The 23,962-nt window shown below is 36.1% G+C and overlaps 1 protein-coding gene across 4 annotated transcripts in view; it reads right to left on the bottom strand.

Annotated features, from left to right (window-relative positions):
* EXOC6B (exocyst complex component 6B) overlaps positions 1 to 23,962 on the bottom strand; it is a 677,279-nt gene that overhangs the window by 161,670 nt on the left and 491,647 nt on the right. For all 4 annotated transcript variants that reach the window (XM_032178396.2, XM_032178398.2, XM_058428899.1 and 1 more), the window contains one exon: positions 1,172 to 1,245. In XM_032178396.2, coding sequence (XP_032034287.1) covers positions 1,172 to 1,245 — 74 coding nt within the window. The remainder of the gene's footprint in view (positions 1 to 1,171; positions 1,246 to 23,962) is intronic.

Genomic DNA, 23,962 nt, shown 5'->3' with positions numbered 1-23,962 from the left:
TTCTGCTTAACAGTGCTTTCCAGAATTGTCATCAGATGACAGATTACACCACCCATCTACAAGGATTCAGGGGTAGCTCAGGCCATCCATTATGGGTTAAAAGCTGTTCCAGCAAGAAACGAATCACAGTGGTAAGGAACTACCGATACAAGGGGTCCTGCAGCTTTAAGAAATACCCCGGGCATCTAAAAGTTTTCAGAATGCAAACTATGTCAGCTCTGAAAACAAGAGGCACTGCATCATTATGGCAGGAGAAACAAAGCCAGCCCCCTTTTTTAAACAGACAAAAAAAAGATTGTTTTAATAGGGAAGAAGCATCAGTCATTGATTCTTACTTCATTCACACTTTCTATCCAACCCCATCCATCTTAAGAGTGGAGAGATGACAGAGCCCAGTTAACTCTCTCCCTCACTGGGCTCCCGCCCACCCTGTTCCCTATATCCAAACCACCAAGGCCTACCAACCCACCCAGTTCAATCTGCAAGAAACAGTCCTATAGAATGACTGGTTCTATCTAATGGGCTTGCCAAAGCTCAGGAATGCCCAAGTATCAGCTTTCATCACATTACTTTAATAGGGTTAGCATCACTGGTCCAGGGCTTTTCTAATCATCTTCAAAAACGACCACTTAGTTACCCACAGCTGACAACATTCTACAAAGGAGGAGGCGGGAAGACTTAAAGCAGCAGGAAAAAGTCAACAAACCAACCAATAATCCAGAATGTAAAATATTTCATTTTTCTTAAAGGCTGCTGGCCACATTATCTACAAACAAAACTTCTCCAAGCAAGCAGTCTCCGCATCAGTGCACCTGCTTAGCGTTGGTTTGCTGAGTTATCTTTTTGCTATGTCTGCAAAAGCCAACAACAGCACAATGGGTCGCATCACTTGAGGGTCACTTGAGTCCCTCTACTCTGGGTCCCTCCTCCCACTCCTGCCTTCCCTTCTACCCACAAAACCTTTAACTCCACCATAGCTAAGGATCCCAGATAGCTAAATAAAAGGAAAACCCTTATACAAAAGGGAAAACCCAAATACAAGGAAAACCCTTAGGTCTCCAATGTGAATCGCCAACGCCAATCCCCCTCCCTTCCCCTTTTCCTTAAGACCTGATGGTCTTCAGTCACACATCTTAAAAGAAAAACAAAAAACAAAAACACAAAGACTTACTTGTCTCAAGTCGATGAAGGCCAACTGCAGCGTGTCCTCCTGGAACCCAGGCACCGGGCCGGATCTGGCAAACTCTGTGGGAAAGAAAAGAGGATAAAAAGCGCCTTTAACTAACCATGGACAGGGAGATTGGCAGACGGATGACAGGGAAGACAAGAGAAGCTGGGGGAGAGGAGGACCAAGCTTCTAAGGAGTCATGTCTCTCTCCCTTCAGCTTCTTTGTTTGCCCTTCAAAATTCGTGTCATCAAAACACCATTAATTCCAGCATCCTGACAGCAAGGAAACTGTACTAATTCGACCTGAAATTTATTCCCATGAGCTGCGCTGGGCTTCAGAGTATTTGTTTTGTGAATGGACAAACAACTTGCAAAGGAGGAGGGAGTGGGGGAGAGAAAAAACTTTTTCCTCTCAACACAATAAAATCTTCAGCTGTGAAACTCTTTTCAGTTCCAAAGCTATTTATATTTTAGATCACTGAAGGAATTTTCTAATTTCACGCTTGTCACCTCATTCCCCAAGCATTTATCAAAAAATATTCCCTGCCACATCATTAATTATTCCCTCACTGATTATTTGTATTATCTCATGACTGCGTTATTGCCAACACACACACACACACACACACACACACACACACACACACACACACACACCCCAGAAGCAGAGGCTATCCCAGTCCATGGCTTGGCTTTTGAGCAAAGGAATATTTACAGATATGAAAAGGTCCATCTGAATAAACCTCACTGCAAAACTTAGGGAACATTTGCACATGTCTGTCCTTCTAGCATATTCTTTATCCTTGACTTCTACTTCCATTCCACTCTCAAAAATTCTTTCTTCTCCTTTCTCTACCCCAATTCAATCTTAGCCTGAAGAGATTACATGAATACTATTTGCAATTTACAGTGGCGCCTTGGGTACATGCTCAGTTTATGACTCTGGCTTCTATGTCATTAACAAGAAGATGGCTGTACAGGGATATAGGGACAAAAACTAGTAACAGTTAAGAATGTCAAATTTTATTGTCCCTGAGCCCTGCTTATTATGAAATCAAAAGGTCTTAAGTTCCCTATACACAAACACACCAAATTCAAAAGTTGGACAGTTAGACTATTCTTCAATTCTTTCTATGAAGCCCATAGCCAATCTCCTATTTGCCTCAAAAACAACTCAAGTGTCTGTTCAAAGCAAATATGAAAAGGAACGTTTTCCTTCAAATTATACTTCTATCCAGTACTGAATTTAAGAAACTATACAGAGTTGGTATCATATTCTTCTTTTGCAATCAATAAAATCTATCAAGATATTTGCATATATGTCTAGAAAATTACTTCCAACAACTAGTGGCTGAATAGATCCAAATGGTAATTTGTTGAACAAGGGTAGGAAATTCTGTTCTTTAAAAATATTTTCCATTTGGGGGCTTCTCAGACATAGCATTTCATAAAACACTTGCCCCACTTTTAAAAATAATGCTAACAACTTAGTTTGCAGGAATTATGAGAACATTATACAAAATGAAATTTAAAGCAATTTATTAAACTAATTAAAATATAGCACAGATGTATTAAACAACAATATACACAATTCTTATTTTGACATTTAAAGTAAAAAATGCCTCATTTTTCATTTTAATGAGATAAAGTATATGGCATGCTTGGCAGTACTAAAGTTTCTATTTGCTTTGAGAAGAAAATTCAAATGCCATATATAAATTAATTCTATCATATATTGCCCAAGTGATAAAACTTTTTTAAAAGAGTAAAATTCTGGCCAGGCGCAATGGCCCATGCCTGTAATCCCAGCACTTTGGGAGGCCGAGGTGAGTGAATCACCTGAGATCAGGAGTTTGCGACCAGCCTGACTAACGTGGGGAAATCCCATCTCTACTAAATACAAACAGATTAGCTGGGCATGGTGACACATGCCTGTCATCTGAGCTACTTGGGAGGCTGATACAGGAGAATCACTTGTACCTGGGAGGTGGAGGTTGCAGTGAGCCAAGATCGTATCATTGCACTCCAGCCTGGGCAACAAGAACGAAACTCAGTCTCAAAAAAAAAAAAAAAAAAAAAAAAGTAAAATTCTAAAACTGTATGAAGATTTTATGAAGGCCATGTTAATAAAAAGCTTGATATAATCCATTGTTTATATCTACAATAGCCAATATCTGTGATAACCTTGTATACAGGAGCTATTCAAGTTAAATGTACAATTTTCCTATACTATGCTCCTGTTAATAGCAATTCTTTGAATTACAGCCACTGCTATTCTTTTTGACTACTTGGATTGTTAGGTGGTCAGCTAAAATTAGCTTCCCATCCTTGATGGTTTCTTCCAAGGATGATGGATTATCACACTTGGCATTGCATAACTCAAGTCTATGCTGTATCACTGGAAGCATCTGAAGACTTCTCTGTCAGTACAAACCCTACTTGTGTCAAAATAGCAGCAACTATCAAGATGTTCTGCCATCCTATATATGTCAAACTCAACAGAATGACCCGTCTGAATGCTTGGGAGCTGGCTACACATTCTTGAATCTCCTTATGGGGCATGCTCCCTGGGGCTAATAGATTAAGCTGATGAAACAACTTAGGAATCTGGATGTGATACATATTTAGTTCTCAGAGTCACTTTATAGACCTCATTTTTATGACACACTGAATCTTCCAGGTTCCCAAAGGATATAATGGCCTTTTAGGTTTGATTGCCCCTTTTATAAATCAAGGAATCAAAGAATGACAGTTGCATCAGGTATGACAAAGTAAAGAAATTAATTTTCACAAATAGTTTATGGAAATGTTTAATGACTATATATTCAACTTCATATTTGTATTTTTTCTCATTGCTTTATGTATATAATTCTTGTCTTCCCACATAGATAGCAAACTCCTTAGGGACAAAGACCATTTCACAAAACCGAACATCCACTCAAAGTAGTAGATGTCCAACCAATATTGTGTTTTAATTAAATAAGTTACACAAATAGCAAGATTCATTGGCCACATGTACTCTTCACTGCCAGTGAAAATCTCTGGATTGCAAAGGGTCTTTAATCTGAGTATCAATAAACAGGCTTTAGGAATTCATGAGCTCCCTAAAATTACATGCACATTGATTAAGGGGATGGGCTTTGGAGCAATAAAAATCAGAATTTGAGCCCCAGCCTTCCACTTGGTAGCTCTATGGGCTTATACAATTTTCTTAACCTCTTTACACTTCGATATCTTTATCTCAAAAAATGAGGATAATAGAGCATTCCTTACAGTGCTGCTATGAGGATTAAACAGAATAACACATGTAAAGCAGTTGGCAGAGTGCCTAGCATATCATAATTGAGTATCATTATAATTAGTTTTTTAGTGTAAATATGAATTTCTCTGCAAAGAAGGTTCATAGAATAGACTGAATTCTCAGAGGGCTGGTAGCTCAAAAAAGGTTAAGAAACACTGTTCTATATCAAGAACAAAACATAAGAAAAAATTCGGCTATGGCTCAGTGATGAGTTAGTGAGTTGGCATTGCAAATTTATTTATAGGCACTATTTAATTACTTCATTTAAAGGAAATTGATATTAACTACTAGTGTTTTAGCTACAGCATAGTAATTTTCATTAGTATTGTTTTAAAAATTTAATAAATGTATAAAATAGGTATTTTGTAATTTTGTGACTCAATATGCCCTCAGAAACATGACTAACTTTTTAAATATATTTTAAAATGTTAATAGCATTAGAAAGTGTGAATATTTTTTAAAATACAGGAGAATCTGTATACAGTCTAATTTCAACTATATAAAATATAATATGCACAGAAAACATGATAGTAAGCACTCACTTCATAATGTCACCCAAGGCTGCTACAGAAAGGAAGGTTATGAGGGTGTTTTTTTTTCTTCTTTATATTTTATAAACTTTAAAATAAATACAGACCACTTTTATAACCTGAGAGAAGGAAATGGAAGAACACACCCATACACATACACATACACATACACATACACATACACATACACATACACATACACATACACATACACATTATGTAGTGGAGCTCATATTGCAGTACTTTCCCTAGTAACAAGAGATATAATTTGTTCAAGATTTAGCATTATTGCAAACTAGGATTGGTCTGTAAACCCAAATTCTCAGATGCTGCTTGATAGAAAAGAGGAAAACTACCACATGAGAGAGGGGCAAGAGGCTCCCAGTCTCTTGTAATATGCTGATGCATCCACAAATTGATTATATGTACACACAAGAAGCCTCTCTTTTAGAGCTGTTTATTAAAATTGTCCTTCTTTGACATAATAAAAAGGGGAAATACATGCAATTTTGGCCAAGCAGAACCAATGGATATATAGGTCACAATGGAAACTCCCTTTCTGGACTTATCTTTGCAATCCAGAATTTTTAGTAGGTTTTCAGTATCTAAGTGATCCAAGCCAGCACCAGAGATTCTGAAGCATTGGCAAGGAAATCAAGGTACTTGCTTCACTCAGTGCAGAATCAAACACTACCTTTGACCAATTCCTGTTACTGGGAGACTGAATCAAAGTTCAGTGAGACTATCAAGGTGGCTTCTTCTTGGGAAACTTGTTCAGGACAGGAGAGCCTCTGACAGGTACCAACCCATTCTCCGGAAAGCTTGGCTCTTCCCAGCAGTTCTGCCCTGCCCCTGTCCAATCATGCATGGTAGAAACTCACAGAATCAAAGCTGGTATCAGGACCTAACTCCAAGATACCATTTGAAAATGTGCAAAATCTTTCAATGAGGAAACTGCCAATTCATTTGAAATTTATGAAGGAAACATTTTCACTTAAAAAAATTAAAAGGAGGTAAACAAAATTGCAGGAAAGAAGGCATATTGTCAGTAAATGTATCAGAGGAGAAAGAAAACCACTAATATACTTTACTTGCCAAATATCTAACTCTTCACATTCTCATACACACAAAAATATATGATATGGTAATTATTTTAAAAAACTATTAATTTTTCAAAAATATGCTATAATTTTATATTTCTAATAATCTTCACATTATAATGAAGTCACCAGAGGGGAAAAAGGAAGGATGCCACCCATTTCAAAATGCTTTCTAGACTTCTTGAAGGCTGATCTTAAAATTAACAAATTCTATCACTTAGTCGACGGGAAAGAAAAAAATCAACTTTAATTTGGTACGTTCACACTTGGCTGAAGAAAGCAACATATATAAAGGAGCACAGAACACTAAATTAGGATAAAATGGTAGAGTGAGAGTTAGGAGGGGCCTTGAGAAGTCAAAATAACTGAATTAGTCTATAATCTATCTACGTATATAGGACATTTGGGAGTTTATCAAAAGAAGGCTATGAGAAAAAATATAAAGCTAATTTTTCTAAATCTTTGCAAAATGCCATAGAACAGGAAGAGCTTTCAAAGGAAGATGAACAAGGAAAAATGTATTTCAGAAAAGCAAAACTAGCACAATGTCTGGCAAGTATGTAAAATAGCAATTTTGGGAGAAAAAATAACTTGTTCAAATAAGAGGAAGGTGAAAAAACAATCTGCAAAATGTTAACAAGAGGGTCCTAGATAACATCGGTATAGTATTGTTTCCAGTAAACTTCCAGTTTAGACAATGGACACAATAGCATCACCTGCTCTTGCTGAATGGATTAGGGATTGGTTTTGGCCAAAATGCCAGATAAGTAGGGAAAAAAAGCATAAAATCCTAAGCTATACGGGTACTTGTTTATAACTTAAGATCATATTAGGTCACATGTGCTTTTTCGTGGGAATGAAAAAATAGGAGCTGTTGTTGCTGTATTAACATAACGGTTTCCTGGTATCTGGCTCCCTGGAGCAACAGATGAAGGGTGTGCTAGACTATGAGGTGTCTAGGGAAGCCAAGCCTTCTTGCATCACATCACAGTGGTTCCACTAAGCTAATTACAGACAGGAGTTTATGTACTCCACAGGGAATCCAATTCAGATCCTACTGGTCAGAGAAAGGGCGGCCAGAACATAAAGGAAGTAAGAACAAAGGGAGAACAATGTCAAGGATAGAGAAGAGGAGGAGGAGGTGGAGGTAGAAGGGAAAAGCTCCTTGGAGATTCATCTGAGTATACTTGTCTAAGTGTGCTTGTAATCATACAAAAGAGATACCATTAATTATCTAGGGTATGACTGTATGATGTAAAATATTCTTTGCCTTTTTGTATTTTAAATATGAAACTCGCTAGATCTCCAACTTCGAGAAAGACAAGGGGCTGTAGGACATTGTGCCCATAATGAACAATACTGTATTGTATACCTAAACATTTAAGAGAGTAGATTTCATATATGTGTTCTTACTACAATTTTAAAAAGAATAATATCCACAAATCATGTCTGACAAAGGACTTGTATCCAGAACATGTAATAAATTACTACAATAGACTCGTGTTAGCCTTAAGGACACAATACACTGAAAATGAAAGGATGAAGAAAGACATTCTATGGTAATGATAATTAAAAGTCTTGTCTTATATCAGACAAAATACACACTTTTTGGTAAAAATCTGTCACAAAAGACAAAGAAGGTAACTGTATAATGATAAAGGAATCAATTCATCAGGAGGATATGGACCTAACATTGGAACACTTAATATATTAAGCAAATATTAACAGAGCAGAAAGGAGAAATGCAGCAATACAATGACAGGGGTCTTCAATACCACATTTTTAACAGTGGATAGATCATCCAGACAGAAAAGCAATAAGAAAACATCAGACTTGAACAACACTATAGACCAAATGAACCTACCAAATATATAAGAACATTCCACCCAACAGTAGTAGAATATATATTTTTCTCAAGTGCTCAGAGAACATTCTACAGGATAGGTCATATGTTGAGTCACAAAACATGTCTTAACAAATTTAACATGATTGTAATCAACTTAAGTACCTTTTCTGAGCATAACGGTACATAAAACCAAAAATAAATAATAAGAAGTTATAAAAACTCAGAAATATGTGGAAATTAAACAACACACTTCTAAATAACCAATGGGTCAAATAAGAAATTAAAAAGGGAATAAAAAATATATTAAGACAAGTAAAAACAAACACAATATATCAAAACTTACGGGATGCATAAAAAGCAATTTTAAGAGGGAAGTTTATTCTTATTAGAATTTATTAGGTATCAGAATTATTAGATATTTATTAATACCTACATTAAGGAAAATAAAAGTTCTCAAAAAACCTAAATTCACACATCAAGGAACTACGAAAAGAACAAACTAAGCACAAAATTAGAAATGATAAAGATCAGAGCATAATAAATGAAATAAGAGACTAGAAAAAAATAGAAAAGAATAAAACTAAGAGTTAGCTTTCTTGAAAAGATAAACAAAATTGACAAGCCCTTAGCTTGAGCAAAGGACCTAAACAGACATTTTTCCAAAAAAGACATACAAATGACTATCGGGTATATGAAATAGTGCTCAAAATCACAAGTCATCAGAAAGATGCAAATCAAACCACAATAAGATAAAACCACCCTACAACTTGTTAGGATGGCTATCATCAAAAATACAAGATATAACGAATGTTAGTGAGGGTGTGGACAAAAAGAAACCCTTGTATACTGTTATTGGGAATGTAAATAAATACAGCCATTTTGGTAAAGAGAATGGAGGTTACACAGAATATTAAAATGAGTCAGGTGTGGTTGCTTCTGTCTGTCATCCCAGCTACTCAGAATGCTGAGGTGGGAGGATTGCTTGAGGCTAAGACCAGCCTGGGCAATATAGAGAGACACTGTGTCTCTGAAAATATCAACAACAACAGCAACAACAACAAAAACCCAAAAACAGAAAACAATGAAAAGAAAAATAATTAAAACTATAGTCACCGTATGATCCAGTAATCCCACTTCTGGGTATATAGCCAAAGGAAATGAAATCAGTATCTCAAAGAGATATCTGCACTCCCATGTTCACTAGAGCATTCATATTCATATTCATATTCATATTAGCCATGAAAGCAACTTAAGTACTCATTACTGGTCAATGGAGAAAGAAAATGTTGTATATATACAATGGAATACTATTAAGCCTAGTGTGGGGATCTTTTACCTCCTTGGTTAATTTCTAAATATTAAATTTTAGATTAATAATTTTTCTAATGTATTATTCTCTTAAATAAAAAAAAACAAAAAGAAGGCTGGGTGTGGTGGCTCACTTCTGTAATCCCAGAACTTTGGGAGGCCAAGGTGGGTGGATCACTTGAGGCCAGGAGTTCAAGACCAGCCTGGCCAACATGGTGAAAACCCATCTCTACTAAAAATACAAAAAGTTAGCCGGGCATGGTGACACACACCTCTAGTTCCAGCTGCTTGGGAGGCTGAGGCACAAGAATTGCTTGAACCCAGGAGGTGGAGGCTGCAGTGAGCCAAGATCGTGCCATTGCATTCCAGCCTGGGCAACAGAGTGAGACTGTCTCAAAATAAACAAACAAACAAAACAAAAAGAAGTTGCCAACCATTGTGATAATAATACTAGCTTTTATAATTGCCCATGTATGTACCTTGATTGAAATCTTCATTTATTCATATGGCTTCAAGTGACTGTCTAGTACACTTCCATTTCACTTTGTAGGATTCCCTTGAGCATTTATTGCAGGGTAGGTCTAGTAGGAAAGAAGTTCCTTAGCTTCTATTTATCTGGTAGTGTCTTAATTTCTCCCTCACTTGAAGGATAATTTTTTTCAGATATGTATATAAAATTACAGATATGTATATAAAACTATATGTATAAAATTACATATACATATCTGGAAAAATACATATTAATAGTTTTTTCTTCTAATACTTTGAATATATTGACTTACTGTGTCTGGCCTCCAAAGTTTGTAATAAAAAAAATCTGCAAATCTTATTAAGGATCTTTTGTATGTAATGAGTCTTGTAAGCACCAAGACAGAAATACTTACGAAGAGTCTTGTAAGATCCTTCAGTTCATTTTAATTGGAGTTCTTCTGGCATGTTTATATTCGTATCTTTCAGGAAATTTAGAAAATTTTCAGTCATTATTTCTTGATTATTCTCTCTACCCATTTCTCTCTCCTCCTCGGGGACTTCCAAATGGCTAGATTGGCCCATTTGATGGGTCTCACATGTCCCTTAGGTTCTGTTTACTTTTTTCAGTCATCTTTCTTTCTATTCCTTACTCAATAATCTCCATTGTCTTATCTTCCCATTCATTGATTCTTTTTTATTTCTGCTCAAATCTGCCTTTGAATCCCTTTAGTCCAATTTTCATTTGTTATTGTACTTTTCAGCTCCAAAATTTCTTTTTTGTTTCCTTTTTAGGTTTTCTATCTCTTTATTGCTATTTCTATTTTCCTCATACATCATTTCCATGAATTTCTTCACATCTTTCTTTAGTTCTTTGAACATCTTTAAGAGAGTTGTTTTAAAGTCTTTGTCTAGTAGATCCACCATCAGATCTTTTCCAGGAGCAGCTTCTGTTGATTTACTTTTTTTTTTTGCTTTGCATGGGCAATACTTTCCTGTTTCTTTGTATTCCTTGTGATTTTTAATTGAAAACTGGACATTTGAATCTAATAATGTGGCAACTTTGGAAAAAAAATTCTTCCCCTTCTCTAGGACTTGCTGTTTTTTGTTACTGTTTTTGTTGATTGTTATAGACCATGTCTATGGCAAGGATCAGCCTGATACGTAAACTCAGGTCCTCTCACATCTTTTCTGGGCAGGTGCCTTTCTCTGGACCTCTACAGTTAGTTTCTAATTTTCTCCAGTTATGCAGTTGCTTTTGAATGTCCTAGTCTTTAATGTTTGGCTCCCAAATGGGGAAAAAGAAAAAAAAATGAAGAGAAGTAGGGGGAAAAAAAGCACGAGCCCTTTAAATCTCCTGACATCACTTTAGCCAGAGGAGCAAGAGCAAACAACAGTCCTGGGAAAACAAAAAATAATGGTCGCCGATCTCCATCTGAACCTCTGTGATTAGAAGCAGCATTCAGCAATCAGAAGACAATTGCCCAATATTTGGAGGACAAGGTCATTTTTGCCCACTCTGGCTCCCACAAGTTGTGGGTAAGCTGCTTTGGGAACATATGCACAATTGCCTGCCATGGGATTGGGGTTGAGGATGGGTAGCTATTAGTGTACTAAGAAATAAAATTGATAAGAGTTAACCACACTTTAATGTCCAAGCCTTCCCCTGGAAGTTGCAAGCTTTTTATAGACTCTGCAGTTCCAAAATAGTTACATCAGACAAATTCTGCCAGTGTAATTATTGCCTAGGTGGGAAAACTGATTCCTGGTACTTCTATTTCTCCTAGACATACTCGTACCATCAACCCAGTAACTGCATTGCTTGGTATTACTCAAATGAGTTGAAAATTTATGTCCACATAGGAATCTGGGAATGGATGTTTAGAGCAGCTGTATTTATAATTCCCAAATCTGGAAGCAACCAAGATGTCCTTTAGTAGGTGAATGGATAAATAAATGGTGTTATTTCCGGACAAGGAATATTATTTAGTACTAAAAAGAAATGGGCTATCAAGCTATGAAAAAACATAAAAGAACCTAAAATGCATATTACTAAATGACAAAAGCCAATCAAAAAAGCTACATATTGTATGATTCCAACTATATGACATTCTAGATAAGGGAAAATTATGGAGACAGTAAAGGATCAGAGCTTGCTAGGGGACAGAAGAAATGGAGGGATGAATAGGTGCAAAACAGATGATTTTTTAGGACCATGAAACTATTCTCTATAAAATTACAATGGCAGATTCATGTTACTATACATTTGTCCAAACCAATAGAATGTACAACACGAAGAGTGAACCCTAATGTAAAGTATAGACTTTGGGTAATAAGGATGTGTCACTGTAGGTTCACTATTATAACAAACGTGCCACTCTCGTGCAGGGTGTTGATAGTAGAGGAGGCTATACATGTGGTAGAGCAGGGAGTATATTGGAACTCTGTACCTTCCACCCAATTTTGCTGAGAACCTAAAACTGTTCTAAAAATTAAAGTCTGCTAAAAAAATTATTTATAAAAAGGGCAGAGGAAAGTGAAGGCCAACTCTAACATATTCTCAAAAGTTTTTTTTTTTTTTTAGGAAATGTGATTAAAATTGATAATAATGAAGTCTAATAGCAAATGCCGGACCAGTACTCCAAATGTATTTATAAATTTTTTCTAAAGTTCAATTCTCCTATCTTCTTACAATTGAGAACCAAGACAGATAGACATGGCTTTTTAATTAAATAAGGAATTAATCTCCTATAAATGAGAAGATAGCCACAAGCACGAAGAGTCCTTCCTGCTGCTGCTAAATAAATAGGCAGATCAATCTCCATCTGGCTGTACCACGTGCATTGAGAAGAAATGAGGATCTAGGCACTTGCAGTGAGTGACTAATGTTAATGACAACATACATTTACCTGAAGAGAGGCATTGTTTTAAGAGGAATAAACCTAGAAAACTGGAGAAGCTTATTTCTATGTCTTCCTAACATATAAGAATAATCAGTAAATAAGGAAATTAGTGGGTTGACTCTCAAAAGGTAAACTAAAAAACAATTTCATTTCAAGATTTAAAAAAACAAAGATGATTATCATTTTCTACCAGTTCATGGAGTCCATGGGCACTGGGGGCCTTTACAAAAATGAAATACTGCTTTTCATCTAAGGAAATATTCTAAATGATGGATATGACTATTTTAGCTGTATTCACTGAATTAAACCAGTAATTTTTGCAATGTGTGGTTCCTTATAAAGGAGGAAGAGTTAAGGAAAGTAAAGAATATAACAAATGGCAGAACAATAGCAGGCTATATGGCATTGGATTTTTCCTTAGTATTCCACAGACAAATAATAGCCAAGGATAACAAAGATGTTCTAGGATTTCAACCTACAATCTTGGGATCCCAAGATGAAAGGAGTATTTGTAATTGCTGAAGACTTTTATATTAATAGATTTTAAAAGGTCAAAAAAGTTAAGTCAGTGAACTAGTTACAATCTAATCCCTTTAAATCTCTTATTTCAATATGCAACTCCCACCCTAGAATATCAAAAACAAATATTCACTTTGCACATTCCTTTTTATAAATATAAAATATTCTTTTCATTAAAATACATAGATCTATGTAAAGTCACAATTTTCCTCCAAGGTTCCCAAATGCTTCACAATTTTTCAAAATAAGGGTCAATTTCACCATCTATCTTTTAAAACAAGGCCTCTCCCAGTTGGCAATCAGCAGTGCTTCTGTGCATAATCTCTAGGAAAGTTGAAGATCTGCCATGAAAGGGGTGGGCTTCCTGAGAGATGAGAAAGACTGGTGTTCCAAAGCAGTAACTTTATATCCTTGATATTTTTACTATGCTTTTAAGAACTTAATTTTATCCATGTGTTTGTTTGGCACTGATTATTCTGCCGTATGAACATATATCCGAAGCTATGGCTATCTGAAATTTTACATTGAGAAAGCATTCTGTAGGACATTTAACAGGACAGTGAAAATCAATTCTCTAGAAAAGCATTGTCTAAATAGAAATTTAAAACACATAAGTAATTTTTAGATTTCTAGAAGACACATTACAAACAGAAACAAGTAAAATTAATTCTAAAATTAAGAATATATTTTATTTAACTCAATATATCTAAAATATAATTTCAACATGAAATTAATATTTTTGAAATTATTGAGATATTTTGTATTTTTTCAAAATCCAGTATGTACTTTACACTTACAGCACATGTCATTTTCTGACTACCCACAATTCAAGTGCTCAACAGCCTTTTTGGCTGGTAGCAATAGTATTGAAAATCGTAGCTCTAGATGACATTGATTATAACAAACGGAAACCAAAATGAAGTATGTAAAGAATGACTTAAGATTCTGGAATGACAAGGAAAGGGCACTATCAAAACCCATAGCAATATGAATTCTATTTTTATATTGGCTATGAAATTGGAATTGAAGCAAATGTCCACGATACTACACTATGGCTTCTTGTGTTAGTCTATTTAGGCTGTTACAGTAAAATACCATATCCATTGGGGAGCTTATAAACAATAGAAATGTATTTCTCAGTTCTGGGATGGGAACTCCAAGATCAAGGCACCTATAGATTCAGTGTCTAGTCGGACCTGTGTTCTGGTTTATAGATAACACCTGCTTATTGTAGGCTCACATGTAGAAGGAGTAAGGGATCTCTCTGAGGTCACTTTCTTAAGGGCACTAATCCTATTTACAAGGTCTCTGTCCTCTTGGCCTAACCTAAAGGCCCCACCTCCTAATATAGTTGCCTTGAAGTTTAGGATTTCAACATATGAATTTTGGGGGAACATAAATATTCAGATCATAGGACTTTTATTCAGTTCCCATTATGAGAAAATTCTCTTAGTATTTGGAACTTAAACAATGTTGCTCTCTTAGATAATGAGAGAGCTATATATTTTGTATATGCTTCAACATGCTTGTCAGTACATTTTTATTATCTCTCTACAAATCCTTTACTTGTATTCTTCTCTTCATCTCATTTTTGCTTTCTTATATCTAATTTATTCATTTTTCAAATTTATCATGTTCAAAGTGGTCACAAATCACTTTTGGAAAGCAATAGGATATAACGTTTTTAAAATGAAAACAGCTGATCAGCATATAAGTTTCAGGACAAAACTCTCTGCCTCAGTTTCCCCAGCCAATGATGACAGTAGCAAACTTGAGCTACAACTGCAAATACTGCAACTTGTTTTATAAGTGTACAATATAAAATAAATGCTGATTGTTAACAAGAAAAATATTAAGACTAATGTTCAGGACTCTTGAGCAAGGTGGAGGTATGGCATACATTACAAAAAAAGCTGAGAGTCAGAAAATTATAAAGGTAGGTTCCACATGGGGTGTTTCTCAGGTTAAAAGAGCTACGTTTTTAAAAAAAAGTCAGCGTGACCCATTCGAAGCTGAAAGGAGATAATGTTTCTCTCATATATATTTCATATATGGTCTTACAATCTGCTAGCAAAACTTAGTCTCATACTCTAAATTAATGTCCACAGAAAATGAATGTACCATTGGCTGAGGTAATGGGGATTCTGGCCCTTTTAGAATTTACTAGCTATGTCACCCTAGGCCAAACATGTAAGTTCTCAGTGCCAGATGTCTCAGCTGTAAAATGAAGATAATAATATTTCACTTGTTTAAAGCTATGGGACTGAATTGAATACACTCTTGAGGTCTGTGATATAATAAGGAATATATCTGGTCTTTGTCCCTGGCTCCTGGCATAGAGCTTCAAAAACTCGTGGAATTTCCTGAGTGATGGAATATCTTTTGTTATTTATAATGAGCTCCTTTTGGCAATATCTGAGTTTATGTTAATGAGGTAACTGATGGTGGTGCCTTAGAGAATCTGAAGGGAGGGGCTGGCCATGCCATAAAGACCAATTATGGGACTGAACAGTTGGAGCTTTGAGCCTCATCCCTGACCTCCAGGAGGCGAGAAGTACTGGAGATTGAGCTCAATCATGTGATTAATGATTTAATCAATCTTGCCTATGCAATAAAACCCCATATAAAAGCTCTGGACACTAAAACACAGTGCAGTTTCCTGATTGGTGAAAACACTGATAAGCTGAGAGGGAGACACACTCAGATTCCATGAGGAGCAGACATGGAAGATTGCTATTCTCCCCGCCTCAGCCAAGCCCTATGTGTCTCTTCCATTTGGTTGTTCCTGAGTTGTATCCTTTATAATAAAACTATAATCGTAAGTACAGAGCTTTCAGTGAGTTCTGTGAGTTGTTCTAGCAAATTATTGAAACTGAAGGGATTGTGGGAAGCCTTAGTCTGTGGATGGCTAGGCAGAAGTGCAGGTGGTCTGAGGACACGGGAGACTTGCAACTACAGTCTGAAGTGGGGCAGTCTTGTCGGACTGACCCCCAATTTGTGGGGTCTCTGCTAACTCTGGGAAGTTACAGTTAGATTGAACTGTAGGATACTCAGTTGGTGTCAGGGAATTGTGGTCAGAACATAAAGTCCAATCCAGATTAAGGGCAGTACAACTCGATACTGGGTCCATTTTAATAACTAGGTTATAGCCATATATGTCCCAGCAAAAGTAATTGTGAAAACTATTGGCCTTGGATGCAATAAAATAACAATATGCATTTTTATCTACATGGCCACCTCTTCAATGAATTGAAAACTTAAATATATTATATTAAAACAGTCTTCATTATTAGAGACCATTTTTGATAAAGGCATAGTAAAACATTATGCATAGCTTTCCTGGAAGAAGTTAACATTTTCTATATTTTCTAGTTTTCCTTCTTTGCTTCATGGAATTGTTCTAGGATTCGTTGATAATTTTTCCCCCCAATATAGAATTTTAATGTAAAGTATTAAAACAATGATCTAACATCTAGGCTAAATTTATGCAATTAGATCAATATTAACATAGATAACAGTCTGTCATTCTGCTTATAAATGCTAATGAATTTATTTTCAGAGGTCAAGAGCTAGATTTAGGATCTACCTTATTAGAGAATATAAACTTGGAACTAAGAGCTCAGTTTGATGTGGTGTTTTCCCTTTTCTCTTTTCCTAAAACAAACAAATTTTAAAAAATAAAAAGGAGAAGAGAATCTCTGCCAATGAAACCTGAGACCTTAAGCTGGTAGTTATTAGGTAAGGCGTCAAAGATTTGACTTCAGACACAACAGGAGCTCTAAAGGAAGCATTAGGCATTTGAACTCTTAGGTACTGCTGAGAGAAGGAGATTGGTGTTTAAAGGGAATTTAGATTAGTTTGAGGAAAAGGAAATGAACTTTTTCTCAAGGTACATAAGCAACTTCTTTCCATGACAGACTGGTGCTTTTTAAGGAATATCTCAAGTGCCAGTAGGTATGGAGGATAAATCAGCATTTCAAGTATTAAAAGCAGCCCTGTCTTTAAAATATTCCTTGTTGAAAAAGCCCTCACAAATGCTTTTGTAGGGGAGAGTCAAGAACCTCACCCTTTCCCCTGGTTAATTGTCTGGGCAGGGGATCGTGCTACACCTTGTTTCCATCCACTGACGAGCAGACAGCTGAGAAAGAGATTCCAGTGAGTCAGAGGGGAAGGGCAGGCCTCAAGCAGTCTGACAGCTGGATTTGGTAAAAAAGTGAGCAGACCTGAAATTCTCCAGAAAGGTACATCATTCAGAATGAAAGGGGAGAGAATGACAGAAAGAAGAAAAATTTTATTAGGAAAATTTTACTGATGCCTACGAAGAAAACAAATTAAGAATAATTTCTCTTTTATTTGTGGTCCCATTATATGTTTGGTGTCATTTACAATTAAACGGTTCATAGTCATTTGGCTTAACAATAGCGACGTAAGAAAAATAACCACTGAACTTCTCAGAGGAAGTGAAATAAATACCTTGTTTCTTTCCTTTCGAATCAATTTCTGAAAGACTTGTTTACAAACACTGACTCAACGTCTTTATCTTCCATTCATTCCTCAACTCTGCAATCTGGTTTCCACCACCTTACTTCCTCTAAAAGTACTCTTTCTTTGGCTTCCTTCTTACTAAAGCAACACTTTTTATGTCCTTAGGACATTTGCATATAACCTGTAATATCTGGGACATGCTTATACTGTAAAGTAATTTGTTTATCTGAAATTCACTTTTTCCCCTGAACTTCAAATTTAATCAGGCATCCTGTTTTTTATCTGGCAACCCTACTTCTAACTGGTTTTTACATCTAGTCTTGCCTCTCTCCTATGGATTTATCACCCTTTTGCTATAATTATTTTTCCAAAGTAGAAAATGATCATGACACTCTCATACCTAAAACATAAACAGCTCTCAGTGTTCTTAGAATAAAGTATATGCTTCTTAATACATCTTGCAAGATCTAACAATAACTTATCTTTCCATGAATTCCTTATGACTACCCCACTTCATTTCACCCTTTTCTCTAGTCAAAATGAACTAGTTTTAGTCCTCTAATTTAAGAGACCTCTTTAGTATGCTCTTTATTTTCTCTCACAATTTGTACATACTACTGCCTTTCAGAACACACTTCCCCACCTACTTCATCACACTTGAATGGGTAACACCTAGTCATCTAGTCCAATTGGGGATTTTAGTGCAGCCCATTTACATATAACAAATTACTGAAAAAATTCTAAAAGGGATTAGCTGAGTTGCACAAATTCATAGCTATTAGTGGTTAAACAAAAACAAAAACATGGGCCTCAATTCACCCATCCAAATGTACATTATCCCACTAGTGACTCTACCATACCACCTGCTCCTTCCAGAAAAGGAGTATAAAATAGAATAGAAGGAAAATAGAGTCAACTACCAGCACAGAACATTAAAGGCAAGGCTTTAAAAAATCTATACATTGACTTACTAGCATTTGGAACTTCAGGTTTTCTAAATGGAAGTGTTGGCAATGATGTTTTCTTCAATTTTTCTAAATTTCAATCTTAGAAATATGCTATTGAGAATGCTAAGGTGATATTTGGGTTTTTTTCTCTCTCTCCTTTTCTTTCTTTCATGCACATAAATGCAAATAGATTAAAGAGAAAGAAAGAGGACAAATTTTAATACTGTCACACTAAAAGTAGATTAAATATATGATTTAATTAAAACAGCAGAATCCAAATCAGAATCTGTTAAATGCTGGCATGCTGGAGTGAGTAATGATGGAAAGGCATACTTTTTAAAATGCCTTACTTAAAAAAAAAAGTCTTATAAAAGTTAGGACTGTAATCTTTTTTTTTTTGAGATGTATAAGGCGTTATCTACATAAAGGCAGTAGATGGATTAAAATGTTATGGGAACTTCTTGTAGACCTGTGTAGAAATCTGTCAACTTGCAACAATTAAAATAATTTCTAAATAGACATGGTATTTAATATGGTTTCCTGGTTTATACCCTATAAAACAGCTCAATTAATATACATAGTTTACTGATGTCAGCCCTAACAACATGAAGTGAGGGCCAAAAAATATATTAAATGTACCAGTGTAAACACTGGTAGACAAGCAAGAGCAGTGAATGCATCAGAAATTCTTGGGAGATTGGGGCATACTATGAACATCAGGACTTTGGCCTACATGGGTGAAAGGAAGAACAAGTGGATTGATGGAAGGAGGGGCACCAGTGCTAAATAAGTAAAATAATTTTCAACTGAGGCGATGTTTGGAGTTAGTTGATAGAGCAGAAAGAGATGGCCACACACTGCCCTTGAACTAATGGTGAGGTCTGTGGTTTGGAATGATGACTAAGATGGGTTGTTCTTTCTACTGGCTCATTTATCCCTGAAAATGCTTCTGTGTGTTTTCAAGCAAATTAATCCCCATAATGAAAACTTTGTATTGTATTGTATTGTATTGTACTGTACTGTATTGTATTGTATTGTTGTGTTGTATTGTATTATATTGTATTGTTGTGTTGTATTGTATTGTATTGTATTGCATTGCATTGTACTGTACTTTACTGTACTGTACTGCATTGCATTGCATTGTATTTTTGAGACGGAGCCTCGCTCTGTCGCCCAGGCTGAAGTGCAGTGGCGTCATCTCGGCTCACTGCAACCTCTGTCTCCCAGGTTCAAATGATCCTCCTGCCTCAGCCTCCCGAGTAGCTGGGATCACAGGCACCTGCCACCATGCCTGGCTACTTTTTTTGTACTTTTAGTAGAGACAGGGCTTCACCATGTTGGTCAGGCTGGTTTCAAACTCCTGACCTCAAGTGATCCAACCACCTCAGCCTCCCAGAGTGCTAAGATTACAAGCATGAGCTACTATGCCCAGCTGTAATGAAAACTTTAAATAATTGTTTCTTAAAATTTCTAGTAAAAAAAAAAACAACAGTAAAAAGGCTTTGGAAATTAAGAAGTTCTTACGATATACTACTTTAACTGTGACAAAACATGTTTTACCAAGTCTGGAACCAGGGTCAAATGATATGAAAATAGTAATAACCACAACATAGTTTTCTTCTTTGAAATGGCATTACTTATTCTTTCTGGTCCATGAAACTTAAGGTGTAGAAGGTCTCAAAGTTGCAAAAAGTAATGAAATCTGAAACAGTTAAAATTGAAAATGCAGAGAAAGAAGGATGCAGCAGCAAGCTTCGGATAACAACTAAAAAATAAATCTGTCCCTCTCCTTTTCAAAACCATGTATCAGGAAAATGGTCTTTTAGAAACTATTAGTTGAATAAGTTAGATCTCCCCCTGCCACTGGCTCCCCCACCCCAATATCCCTTGAAATAAAACCAGAAGGAAACAGCTAAACAGTTTCAAAGAGCAACCAGCCACTGTCCATAGTTAGAGATGGAATAAGTATACCATATTTATCAAACAGCCAGACAGCATTTCAGGGTATTGAGGGAACTTGCCACAGAAAAGAAGTTCATTTGTGAATTATGATCTTTCATGTAGTAGGTCCTTTGTACTCCCTCATCATGAACATTCTCGGCATCCAAGGTAAGTTCTACTACCAGAAACAGTACTTTGTGTTGGCCAATCTCTGAAAGCCAATAGCATGGCTTGACAATGATGTATGTCAGGGTTAGAGCAGCATGATCCATCTCCATTTTCTTGACAAGGATGGCATCTTAGGCCACGATAAGGAGGAACAGGTTGCTTGCCCCCTGTTCAGGTTGGCAGCACCTACTATCAAATGACCAGGTATCTGGCAATGAGCTCAGAGAAACAATGACTGCCTTATCTTCTGGAATTCAAGGAACTTCAGCCCATAAACTAAAATAACTGCTGAGTGAGTACTACTCATTGACCCATGTCTAAGAAAAGCCCTCTCAGAGAGTATAGGGTCCATCATCTGTAGTCAAAAAGAAGTGACATTGCCATTTGAATGGCCAGGAGGGCTCCTATTTGGGTCTCCATAGCTAAGAAAGGCATATCATAAAAGCACAGCACCGAGCAAGGACAAGCCTCGTAGGCATGGTCAGATAAGAGCAAAGAAAGCAAAGCTTTTGTACTGCCTATTTTTGATGACAAAAAGATTTGCAGTTTGTGTACTTCCCACACCATTTTAGATCTAAGGATCCAAACTCAATCCTGCTTTTAAAAAGAACTGGTAAGGGCCTGGGAGGTGGAGGAGAGACAATCTATAAATTCCCAAAGAAGCTTTTACATAAGTTGACTGAGAGTTGTGTGCCTGAGAAAATGATAGCAGACTATGGTCGCTATTTTCATCCTACACATTCCCACTGCACTTGAGTTTTAGGTATAATTTCTTATATAAAATATCTGCAGTGTGCCAGCTCCTACAGAGAAAACAAGGAACACAGAGAATGAATGAGCTATTGATTACTGTATGCATATATACACATATTCATATATATATAATTGCCAACTTATTGATTATCCCTTTTAAATCTATGTTTCACTGCCATTATTAAATTCAAAGGAGAATTTTGAAACACTAATACAGAACAAAACTGAAAAAGAGGAAACCAAATGATACAATGAATGAAGAAGGTATGCTCTAACAAAGATTGGCGACTCAAATCCCTATATATTTCCAGTAGAGAATGAAAGCATTATTGTAAAAAACATAAAATATTTCTCTGATTCCATTAACCAGTCGGGCAAGCAAGAGACAAAATTCATTAGCCATGGAACTTTTCTCATAAACCAAGTTATACTCTTCATGATCTTAAGCAATAACAATTAACTATCCTTAGATTTCCACATGTGCAGTGCACTGCAAATTATAGAAAACAAGTTTATTTTTCTGCATACAAACTTGAAGTCTATCATCAATCTTCTGACTTAATGTTTCTCAGATGGGAGAGGGCAGAAAGAAGCAGCTTATTTTAAAATTATAATTCAGAAGGATGAGGCTAAGGATAGCAGGTAAGGGATTCAAAATTATTGATACTGAAACACACAACATGTCCTTCAGTAGTCCACCCATAGGAAATTTGCATTTTAAAGCACTATAAATTCTCTAACAAAAGGGACATCTGTTATTTTCATTTAACCTAGTAGATGAAGTTTAAAATTTTATTGGGTTCAAACTTCCTCCATTTGTCTCTCTTTAAACCTTACATTCTTAAGATTGCTCTCTTTTAATTCTTGAGGAGGTATCGAATGTCTAAGATATAATTGGTAAAGTATCCTTTGGATAAGGTATTAAAAATATTTTTTAATTGAAAAGGAAGTACATTTAAAATGCTTTATAAGAATTCCTTAGTATGAAATGGTGCTGTTTGCTACAATGATTAAACATTTCCAAGATTTATTTAATGTCATGTAGAGCCAACTTTTATTTTTTATTTATTTATTTATTTTTAATTATTATACTTTAGGTTTTAGGGTACATGTGCACAATGTGCAGGTTTGTTACATATGTATCCATGTGCCGTGTTGGTTTGCTGCACCCATTAACTCGTCATTTAGCATTAGGTATATCTCCTAATGCTGTCCCTCCCTGCTCCCCCCAACCCACAACACTCCCCAGAGTGTGATGTTCATCTTCCTGTGTCCATGAGTTCTCATTGTTCAATTCCCACCTATGGGTGAGAACATGCGGTGTTTGGTTTTTTGTCCTTGCGATAGTTTACTGAGAATGATGTTTTCCAGTTTCATCCATGTCCCTACAAAGGACATGAACTCATCATTTTTTATGGCTTCATAGTATTCCATGGTGTATATGTGCCACATTTTCTTAATCCAGTCTATCGTTGTTGGACATTTGGGTTGGTTCCAACTCTTTGCTATTGTGAATAGTGCCGCAATAAACATACGTGTGCCTGTGTCTTTATAGCAGCATGATTTATAGTCCTTTGGGTATATACCCAGTAATGGGATGGCTGGGTCAAATGGTATTTCTAGTTCTAGATCCCTGAGGAATCGCCACACTGACTTCCACAATGGTTGAACTAGTTTACAGTCCAACCAACAGTGTAAAAGTGTTCCTATTTCTCCACATCCTCTCCAGCACCTGTTGTTTCCTGACTTTTTAATGATGGCCATTCTAACTGGTGTGAGATGGTATCTCATTGTGGTTTTGATTTGCATTTCTCTGATGGCCAGTGATGATCAGCATTTTTGCATGTGTTTTTTGGCTGCATAAATGTGTTCTTTTGAGAAGTGTCTGTTCATGTCCTTCGCCCACTTTTTGATAGGGTTGTTTCTTTTTTTCTTGTAAATTTGTTTGAGTTCATTGTAGATTCTGGATATTAGCCCTTTGTCAGATGAGTAGGTTGTAAAAATTTTCTTCCATTCTGTAGGTTGCCTGTTCAGTCTGATGGTAGTTTCTTTTGCTGTGCAGAAGCTCTTTAGTTTAATTAGATTCCATTTGTCAATTTCGGCTTTTGCTGCCATTGCTTTTGGTGTTTTACACATGAAGTCCTTGCCCACGCCCATGTCCTGAATGGTATTTCCTAGGCTTTCTTCTAGGGCTTTTATGGTTTTAGGCCAACTTTTATTTTTAAAATACATTTCTACCAGTATGTTCATGTTCAGATACCCAAGTTTCCAAAGTAAATTTATTCATATTCTTTAGTTTCTTCTGACGTTCAGGACTGCCTAGCTAACATGTTTTATTATGGCAACTCTGATCTCATAACCACACCAATGTCTCTACAAGAATACCACAGTGCTTCAGATCTTGACTAAACAGTTTGATTTTCCTGTGAAACCAACATTATCCAGCCAGACATGGTGGTACATGCCTGTAGTCCTAGCTACTCAGGAGGCTAAGGCAGGAGGATTGCTTAAACTCAGGAATTCAA

Source organism: Hylobates moloch, unplaced genomic scaffold (genome assembly GCF_009828535.3).
Source record: "Hylobates moloch isolate HMO894 unplaced genomic scaffold, HMol_V3 SCAFFOLD_15, whole genome shotgun sequence".
NCBI classification, from domain to species: Eukaryota; Metazoa; Chordata; class Mammalia; order Primates; family Hylobatidae; genus Hylobates; species Hylobates moloch.
The sequence above is the reverse complement of the archived record's forward strand: the minus strand, read 5'-3'. Positions and strand labels throughout refer to the sequence as shown.